Here is a 10,114-nt window from a genome sequence, read left to right as displayed (position 1 = left end):
TACGTCATGATCTAGTCAACATTCCGTTTAAATTTTAACGAAAAGTGATCGAAACAATCAAAGTTTTTAATGGCAACATTTAAATTGACAAAATTTTTTTTAAATGATGAAAATAAAACGCGATAATGCTAAAATGAGTATTTGGGTAATTTAGTCTAAATTCTTCTGAGCTAATAACATAATAATTAATTAAGGTAAATAATTAGATCCTGCCACGTAAATAGTTCCTCTGCACCCTAACCCCTCAGTCTCTCCTCTCGGCTCTCGGCTCTCGCACTACCCACTTCAAACATCATTCCATCCATTGTCGAGGATCTGCAAAACCAAAACTTTCCATTTTTTGTCTTTTGAAAAGAAAATAAAAAGAACGAAAGAAATCCCCCCCCTCTCTCAACCAAAGCGATGACCGACCCCATTGAACCATCAACTTCAACGAGCGACCCCAATTCGAATTCGACTCCAACCCCGACCATTCTCCTCCACCCGCGACGCGAGCCTTTTGAGCACGGCCTCCTACCCATCCAGAAGCTCATATTCACAGACCCAGTTCAAGCCCTAACCCAGCTCAAGGAAAAACTCTCATCGTCCTTCGCTCTCCGAGTCGGCTCGGCGGCCCTCGCTGACGCGCTTCAGATCTCATCGGACCATGCGCGTCTCATCCTCGACACTCTCTCCTCGGTTCTCCACTCCGAATCCGACCCACTCGTTACCGCCCGGCCCGAGGATGTCGACTCCATTGGAGCTGATTTGCGTGATCTGGTCCTGTTTTTGTACATTCAATCGTATAAGAGACTTTTGCCGCGCTCGCACAAGGACTCCGCTGCAGTTGCCGATGTTTGGCCTTCCACGTCAGCTTTCGACGGTTACTTGTCGGCTCTTTCGCCTTTGCAGGTAAGGAGTTTAATCAACTGGCCTTTCTTTTTGATGAAATGTGGGTTTTCTAATTTGGATTTGTGGTTGTTGAAAATTAGGTGGTTATTGATTTAATTTCAATGTCATTTTAACAATAGCATCAGATTCATGTAACTTTTATGAAAATGAACATCTTCGTTTCGGGGCTGATAAAATTCACGAAATATTGACTCTTGATTGGCATTTGGGAAACAATCATATGCTTCTGTTTATGGTTTGGCAAATTGAAAGATATCTCTTAGGATTATGTTACCCCTTTCGATAATTGAGGCTATGTTTGGTATTAATCTTATCAGTCGGTTTTTTTTTTTTTTTTTTTGGGTTTTGGAAAAGAAGCGAAAATGTCTTTGATGATACAAAAGCTAATAATGTTTTTGAAGAATTAAAAGTTTAATATTTAACTTTTCCACACCTAAAATGCATGATTATACATCAGGATTTTCTAACATGATTTGTTGTTTGTCCCACCTCTTTATTCTGCTAATTATCTCAGCAATGCAGATTTCACTGTCTGAACGTTTGCTATAATTATGGTTCTATTTGCTGTTAGGAGTCACTGACCAGAGTCTTTTAGTTCATGTGAGCACTTGGACTTAACCTTGGTGGTTCCTCTTATCACAGCTTGTCCGCAGCAACACTCGTCGGTTTATGCCATCACAGGCTGATGAAGAGGCCCATCAATTGTCCTATCTACAAAAGCACTTGGCTAACATTCTCTCTCTTTTGTCGGAGCATGTGGAGGGGGAAGGCAAAGAGTCTATGGTTTGTAACATTGCTTCTTGCTATTTGAACTCTGAAGTTTGATGTTCTCTTCCTCTCATTTCAAGAAAAACTCAAATATTTGAGATATGTATCAAGGATTGCATTTTTTTTTCTCAGTAATTTTTTTGTTTTATTTTGACTATTCATTTGTCTTTGTAGTTCATTTATGAAAATAACTGTCATTTTAAAAGGTGAAGAACAAATGAATTTTTTCAGTGGTTGCACTTTGTAGAGCCAAATATTGATGCCAAATACTAATGAGCTGGGATGTAGATCATGCTGCCTATAAAATGTCTTGACATGATTTATTTTTTGTATTTGAAGGAATAATCTGGCTCGTCTTACTAAAAAACTCAATAAGACTATCTGTTATGAAACAATGGAGTCCTCATTGTGCACTTTTTCTCCTTACATGTTTCCTTTGCTTTAGATTGGTTTGCAACCAAAAATTGGTTTGTTTTAGTGCTAAACCTGGTTTTATGATGGATGGAAAAATTGGGGGTGTCATTTGCATGACTAAAATAATAAATATGAGCATTTTTTACCAAAAGAGGATAAAAGAACTCGTTCCCAGATTTTCAGCAGTTAATCTCTGATTTTGAGCTGAAACTTTATTTGTAAGTGTTCGGAATATAAACTGGAGATTTTATGAATATTTTGTTATTTTTTGTCCCTACCTTCTTCCTCTCACATGACTTTCCATATTTTGATTTGTTTTCTTCTGTTTATCCTTCCTCCTTTTTATCAGCTAGACTGTCATAACTCTCTTATTATGTTTCTTGATTGTTCTTTCTTGTTGCTATTTGTTTGTGCTTTTTATTAGCTTCTATGGCTTGGTTTGCTCATTGAAATACTATTCCTTCAGGTTTTAACCATTGAAGGATTTGAGCACCTTGGATTTCTGATTCATTTTGGTGATAAGGGATCTGAAGGAGTTCCTTTAAGCCAAGCTGCTCCCTTTTTTGCTAATTCTGATCCAGACATGCCTGCTGTTCCTGTGCTGGCATCACAAGTTCATGATTGGCTTCTAGAGATCATAGCTGCTTCTTTGGAGCATGTTTCTGAAAAAAATTCTGCAAAAGAAAGTGGTTCTCCAAGCAGCTCTGATCAGGATATTGCTATGTCTGATGCTAGTCCAAGTTCTGCCAAAGCCTCACAAAGTGCGAGGAGTTCCTTTTTCATCGAGGGCGTCTCTAAATCATCTTATGTAAAGCAGGCATCAGATCTTAAAAATTCTTCTGTGAAGGTTAGCTTATATTTGCATTGGGATTTAGTCAGACCTGGAAATATACGAGTTATTGCTGTGTAATGTTTTTCTTGATTCTCATTTAAATGCAGTGACCTACACCTCTGAAGGTACTTTATGATCTAGATTTTTTATTGATCTCCATGTTATTGTCATTTAACTACTGTATAGAATCTGTTGGAGAAAAAAGAAAATAGAAACTCATATTAGGTTATTATATATATGCTACCATCTTATAGGTATTGGGATGGTTGTCTGTTTGGTGCATATTTCATGGATGAGATAAGATTTAGATGCCAGTATAGGTGGGGATATTTTCTTTTGTGTTACTTATAATCAAATAATGTGGTTTAAGGGAGAAAACAACAACAATAGAAAGAAGTAGGGCTGAACAAACGAGTAGGAAAGAAGATGGAACTCTAGAAAACTTAGGTTTAAAAAAAACCTCTAGTTTTCCATTAATTCAAAGAACATAATTAGAATAATAGTAATGGCTGTAAAGCCTACAACTTATTTATATAGGCTTTCTTGCAAATAAAATTGAAATAATAAAATATTATAATATAAATAAAGCTCTTGCATCAATAAAGATGCTATACTTTGTAAATATAATTGTTGTCGATTCTGTATTCTGTATTCCTTTAGTCCATGTTTCTTTATTTGTGGAATGATGTACACGTGGAGAGAAAAAGATTGATTACGGTACAAGGCTTGAATGGTAGCTGTCTTTCAGTATGTTGCTTTGACTCTCTTATTTTCCTTGAAGTACCGATCTCTGACATGTATTTGAACGTGGATATGAAGATATGATCCTTCAAATATATGAACAAAGTTAGAAAAATTTAAACATACCTGTGCAGGAAATGTACCCTTATCTGACACTTGCTGTCGAGTTTGAACAAATATAAGTCTTGCATAATATGTCTTACTTGAAACAAGAAGCACGAAGGTGGAGCACTTTTTACATATGGTGCAATTAGTCCTACCTTTTTAGTCAGTGACTTTTGGATTTTTCATATTGCAATATTTTCAAGTTTTATGATAAATTCTTCCTATATCAACCATGGTTTAAACTTTTTTTTAGATGTCTGTAGTAGTGCTTGAATGCCAAACATCAACTGCAATCTGTTGAAATTTTGGCACTTTGACAAACTTTCTGATTTCTTGTAACCCATTAAGTAGGATAAGAACCTTTCCTTGCTTGAGGCTAAACACTTTTATTCCTTCATGTTTTTGGCATTTTTTACTTTCGGTGAAGGTTTTCTTCAACCCATTATTTTGTGAATGCTTAGCTTGCTTTTATACCGAAAATAATTGATATAGGGATATGCTGACAACTTCTATCAATCCTTGATTATTGTTTGATATTTATGTATTTTGTCTTAAAACACCTCTAACTTTACATGATTATAATTTCAGGTCATTAATTGCCATGACTCAGTCATTTACGTTTTAGCACCTTTAAGATATGCCACCATATATGGATGCTCTGATGCTACTATAGTTCTTGGAGCTGTTGGCAAGGTATTTTGCCTTTGTGGTGTACTAATTATGGACTAGTGGAACTACTGTAATGTGGAATTTGGATGCAGATTGTTTTTCCTCATTTAATTTAGTTTTGGTGCATGGCATTACTGACAATATTTCTATGGTATTTAGAACTGTATCCTGGAAGAACATTTATTCTGATACTTCTTATTCACTATTATACTGACTGGAAAATGTACGTTACTATTAAATAATTTATTAAGTTGTTTCTTTGTTTCCAAAGGCACCCTATTGAAAGGCAATCTGGCATCTTACTGTTTTACTCCTTATGTTCTGACTTAGGATATGGCTATTTGTATATCTCTGATTTCATTTGCCTAGCACCTAGTCGTAATCTATGAATTCACTTTCAGAGTGTTTCTGGATCTAATGTAAAGACATTGTATCCTCCCTTCATTTGAAAATCTATCATCTAAGGTTGCTTGGTCTGTTTTTATTTGAATACATAGAATAGTCCTCTTCATCTTTGCTCCATTACCTGGCAATGCCAAAATTAGTACAATGAATTTGTATGAACTGAAATATGGCCATTCACATGTGCAAAAATCAGTTTCTATTGCTAAGATTGTTGAATCAACAACAAATGATTTCTGGTCCTACATGCTATATGCCTATGCCTTCTTTGTGTTAAGTCTGTTAAAATTTGATGTTGGTTTCACTTAATGTTTTCCCTCTTGTAATCTTGTTTGTAGTAGTTATTTTCTTATGGAAACACATTTTTTTTTCCATGTTTTAATAGTACTTTCTTGTAAAACAATCAATGTAATGTTTATACCCCTTAATGAACAACCCATTTTCTAGTTCAATTATGACTTGCTCTCAGTTCACAAATAGATATGTTATTTTTCTTTTATTGCAGGCAGTAAGAGTTGAGCACTGTGAACGAGTTCATGTTATTTTAGCTTCAAAACGAGTTTGCATTGTCAATTGTCGCGAGTGTATATTCTTTTTGGGAGTGAACCAGCGACCCCTAATTGTTGGCGATAACCACAAGCTACAGGTAAGTGATCCACAAGCATCCTCTTTTGTCAATGCAACAAGAATTTAATGTGATCACATAGTTCAACTTGAGTTTTGGGATGAGAATTAGTAGAGAACCTATTTCTATGTAAATGCTAACTAGTCTTATTATAGGGGATTGACCGGGGAATTCAAATTTGTATTCAAGCTTTGCTCGGGTAAGTTAACCAAGCTCCAAGCTGAAAATGAGCTTTTTGCTCATAAGTCATAGATTCCATAGAAGCTTCAATTGTAAGGCATGATGTGCTTAAAAATAGATGGCAAAATCCACTAAGATTTATAAAATAGGCCATGTTATCTCAATGGTTGTTGACTTGGGACTTGTATGTGCTAATGTGCATAATTGGTTGCAAAATGAGACAACTTAGAGCGGTATAGATCGACCATTTCCCTTCCCTTCCTTATTTAAGTGATATGGGATTTTATTAAAACAACAAAAGGTTTCCCTTCCCCAACTCCTTACCTTGTTTGTTTTCCTCTTTTAGGCACATAAAAATCCGTCTACCTAAATTTTTCAAAACTTTATGTAAGATTTTTAGCACATGTAGTGTACCTTCTCAATAATATCAAGGTTTTTATAGAGAAGAAAAAATAATTTCTGAATAGTCACTCAAGTAGTATGTTAGATAAACATGTGTGATGAGGTTTAGGGAAATTACTCCGGAGTTTTATATTATTGTGTTGTTTTATTTATTAATTATTAGGCATATGATACACGGCCAGGGCCTAGAATTATTGGCTATCTTTAGGGTTTAGATCTAGGGCTAGGAACGAAACTTTACTCGCAAGAAAGCCTATATAAATAAGCTGTAAGCTTTACAGCCAACATTATTATTCTGAATATTTTCTTTGAATTAATAGAGAGAAACTAGAGGTCTTTTATAACCCTACGTTTTCAAGAGTTCCAACTTGTTACTAGCTCGTTTTACAGCCCCAATTCAATTGATCTACTGTTGTTTTCCCTAAACCACACTAATTTTGGCATTAAAACCTAATTAGACCGTAGGGTTTATATTAGGGTTTGATATTAAGCCATGGTTGGATGTGCTAGAGGTTGAGGAGGAAATCAGCATCAAGAAACAGAATTGGCTGTGATATGTGTGATTGAAGAATTTTTGCATTCAATTTTGCTTGGCTGCCACAAGAACATGTGGGAACCAAATGGAGATTCTGGAAGGTGCCCACAACCAGTTGCGCAATCCTGAAGGTAGTCCTGCTGATGAATCTTGATCAATACAAGACCCTTCAAGAGAATGTAGGAGATGTAACTGGAGTTTGAATTAGCCGGAAAAGAGGAGTTGGTGTCACTACAGAATTCGGTGGCAAATTGATCCTTTTGGACATGCTGCTGTACAGGCTTACTTATTGTGTGCAGAGATTTGAGTTCGATTTATTGTTCTTTTGACTGCATAGACTATGAAGACTGGATTAAGCAAAAAACAAAAGAAAAAAAAAAAAAGGAAGAAAAAGAGAAAAGTCTTGAACTTATTTGGCTAGGTTCTAACTTCTAACAGCCCCGACTCATCTGCTCAGATATTTGCTGTAGCATTTCCAGAAAATTATGAACCTCCACCAGATTGCGCAAATGCTTACTGGACAAGGTACTTTACAAGCTGATCAGCTTGTAAATTCTCTTTAGAATAATGAGCAGCTACTATCTGGCAACAAGGCAACTTGAATTTTTCGAAGGGGGGAATGATAGATGTTGTGGCTATTGCTTAACATCATGATGCTGTTACAGGTACTGAGAAGCAGCACTTGGCCATTGATTATGCAAAATGGCCATCAATGCTAGACAAGGAGCTGATCAAATAAGTTTTTCTAGCCAAGGAGAGTGATGCAGGAGTTTTATATTATTATGTTAGTTTTATGTATTATTAGACATATAATAGATGTCTAGGGCCTAGGATTATAAATTGTCTTTAGGTTTTAAATCTTTGGCTAGGAACAAAGCGTTATTTGCAAGAAATCCTGGTAACTTAACTTGCAAGGAAGCCTATACAAAAATGTTGTAAGCTTTACAGCCAACATTATTGTTCTGATTATTTTTCTTTGAATTAACAGAAAGAAATTATAGGGTTTTTTATAGCATTACAACTTTTTTTGAGTTCCAACTTCTTTTAACTTGTTTTACTGCCCTAATTCTATTGATTTACTGCTGTTTTCCCCTAAAGCAAACCTTTTTATAGAGAAAACAGTAGTAATTCAATAGAATTAAGGGTGAAAAACAAGTTAGAAGTTGGAACTGTAGTTAATATTTTTTTAGAAAAATAGGGCTATAAAACCTGTAGTTTTTAAGTCTATTAATTAAGAGAACAATAAAGTTATTTGTAAATCTATTTTACAGCTTATCTATTTGAGGGTTTGGGGATTTTTTCTTTCCATTTTTTAATGCAAATTGCTAATATCACTATGTTAGACAGTATGTAGAATATTAGGGTTTTCAATGGATATGTAATTCCGGTGGGGTCTATTTAGCATATTCCATAGCTAATTAAGCTGCAAAATAGAATATGGGCTCTTGCAGACCATTGGTTGACAGCACTCCCAAGAGAGCATTCCTTGATCTTTTCCCAGCTGGTAGATGGGACTTTCGGATCATTGATTAATCTTTAATGGGTTTTTTTATGTTTTAGACTCATCTTTCTATTGTCTTGAGTTGGTTTTGGGGTGTTACACTGTTATGAAGTTATAGTTATGAAATTCTTGTGTTGGTTTTGGTTGTTATCACTCTTATGGACTTAATCACTCAGGAAGACTAACAGTTGGGAAATTCTTAACATCAGGTGGCACCGTATAACACGTTCTATTCTCAGCTGGAGGAACATATGACTGAAGTTGGCATTGATGCAACTATCAATAGATGGCATGAACCTTTGGCCCTTGGAGTGATCGATCCGCATGATTCATTATCTCATCCTGCAGGAGTTGCTGATGCTCAAACTGAGTCTGCTGCATGCCTAGATCCTGATCAGTTCACAAATTTTCTGGTATGCTTTTATGTATTTCATAGCATAGCTTGGGAAATCTTCATATCTTTCTTTTCTGGTACCTTTTTATGATTTGATCTTGTTGACAGCTTTTCTTTAATCTGCAGATTCCAAACTGGTTTGAAGGTGAACCCACTAAGTCAACAAGGAATAATCCATTCCCCTTACCTGATCCGTACTTCACATCTCAACAGAGAAATGTAATTGCACTAAAGCCCAACCGAGGATGACAAACTTTGACTTCATAGTTTGAGTTGGTTTTATCTGCATGATAGAAGAAATGTTGTGTAGTTAGAATTAATGGTTGTTTTTATTGATCTTTCCAATATTAAATTGACTGAATTTTTGTTTTCTTCCTATTGTCATTGACAGCAAAAGAATTTAGGTGAGATTCAGCAAATACTGAGAGAAGCTCCCCTTGAAGAAAATCGAAAAAGAGAGTTATCATGTGCTCTTCATGTATACTTCAAAGACTGGTTATATGGTAATCCATCATCTCTATCCTTTTTGTTATGCACTTTTTATTTCTATATGTGGTGTGTTCATTATTGTTTTAGGTATATTCATGGTTGTAGTTTTATTTTTGTATTTCGTAGTCCAGATTTCTTTTTGATGATAGGATGATGTGGTAAAAATTATATGGTCCTTTCTTACTGAATTCATGATTTTGTGAATGAAGATTTTATCGTTTCAAATGAATAATGGGTAAATTCCTGTTGGTTTTGAGTATGTTCCCACACATTGTCATTAATCCTCGCCATTTGATTTTGTGATGGTTTTGCACTTATTCAATGTCTTTTTTCCTTGTGAGGTTTTAAGTAAAATTAGGAGATCAATAAATGGTGGGATTGAACTGTCAACATTCTATACACGGTCTATGAAATTCTCAGTTCATCTGAGCTGGTTTTAAACCAAACTTTATATTGTATGCTACGAACTTAAAAGATTCTTTTAGCAAATGAGCTGAAAGGGACGAGTTCATTTACCTAAATTTCGTTTCTTCTGTAATACAATTTGCAGCTTCAGGAAATATTCGCCAGCTGTACTGCCTACTAGGTGATTGATACCTCAAGGTAAATCTGCATATGATTAGATGAGTTATAGAAGAATGGTTTATGGCTTTCTTTTAGTTTCAATCATTTGCCGGTTGGCTCATGTCATTTCTATTGGTACAACAGGCTTCTGAGAATCACCTTGTAATTTGGAACGGCACAAAAATTTTATGGATTGGCAATGCAATTAGATAATATGCATTTCCTAATCTCAATGTATTATTTTTTTGGATGAATAGGAAAATAATGTTATTGTAATATTTGTTAACCTAGGTCTTCGGTTTTTGTGAATTTAAATACTTGATTAAATCTGTTCTTTCCGTCCATGGTCTTTTGGTTCCCTTTTGTTTTGAGTTCTTGGCTCTTTCTTCAACGTTTGTTGCCTCTCTCGTATGTTGGTCAATTAATTAAGGTTAATTACACAGTTCAAAGCTTTATAAATTAGGGTGAGCTCGAGTACAAAGCCTATTTTCCGTAAATGTCATCTTGGAGATATGTTAGGATTTGAATTTCAGAATTAAATGTCACTTCTTTAGAAGAGTTTGTGTAAATGGGAAAATAATTTTTGAAAAACTAGATTGATC

At 35.1% G+C, this 10,114-nt stretch overlaps 1 protein-coding gene across 3 annotated transcripts; it reads left to right on the top strand.

Annotated features, from left to right (window-relative positions):
• The first annotated feature begins 228 nt into the window (after positions 1–228).
• LOC105782471 (uncharacterized) lies at positions 229–9,854 on the top strand. Of its 3 annotated transcripts, XM_052627327.1 has the most exons (10): positions 229–891; positions 1,534–1,674; positions 2,540–2,920; positions 4,340–4,444; positions 5,328–5,468; positions 8,275–8,478; positions 8,586–8,678; positions 8,851–8,962; positions 9,499–9,551; positions 9,657–9,854. In XM_052627327.1, exons 1-9 carry the CDS (start codon positions 403–405, stop codon positions 9,540–9,542), a joined length of 1,710 nt encoding a protein of 569 aa, XP_052483287.1. In that variant the 5' UTR covers positions 229–402; the 3' UTR covers positions 9,543–9,551; positions 9,657–9,854. The 3 variants fall into 3 exon arrangements, with proteins under 3 accessions (XP_052483287.1, XP_012462685.1, XP_052483288.1); XM_012607231.2 differs by having other exon boundaries at positions 9,499–9,854; XM_052627328.1 differs by lacking the exon at positions 4,340–4,444 and having other exon boundaries at positions 9,499–9,854.
• Positions 9,855–10,114: the final 260 nt, after the last annotated feature.

This window comes from Gossypium raimondii, unplaced genomic scaffold (assembly GCF_025698545.1).
Source record: "Gossypium raimondii isolate GPD5lz unplaced genomic scaffold, ASM2569854v1 Contig00221_ERROPOS27313597+, whole genome shotgun sequence".
In the NCBI taxonomy this organism is placed as follows: domain Eukaryota; kingdom Viridiplantae; phylum Streptophyta; class Magnoliopsida; order Malvales; family Malvaceae; genus Gossypium; species Gossypium raimondii.
Note: the sequence above shows the minus strand (reverse complement) of the source record. Positions and strands in the feature narration are given on the sequence as shown.

What these genes read in the sequence shown, in the direction of transcription:
- LOC105782471 (XM_052627327.1), top strand. Translation starts at nt 403, where the DNA reads ATGACCGACCCCATTGAACCATCAACTTCAACGAGCGACCCCAATTCG. An exon ending in TTAAAAATTCTTCTGTGAAG is followed by an intron (nt 2,921 to 4,339) that starts GTTAGCTTATAT and finishes TTATAATTTCAG; the next exon opens with GTCATTAATTGCCATGACTC. An exon ending in CTTCAAAGACTGGTTATATG is followed by an intron (nt 8,963 to 9,498) that starts GTAATCCATCAT and finishes TACAATTTGCAG; the next exon opens with CTTCAGGAAATATTCGCCAG.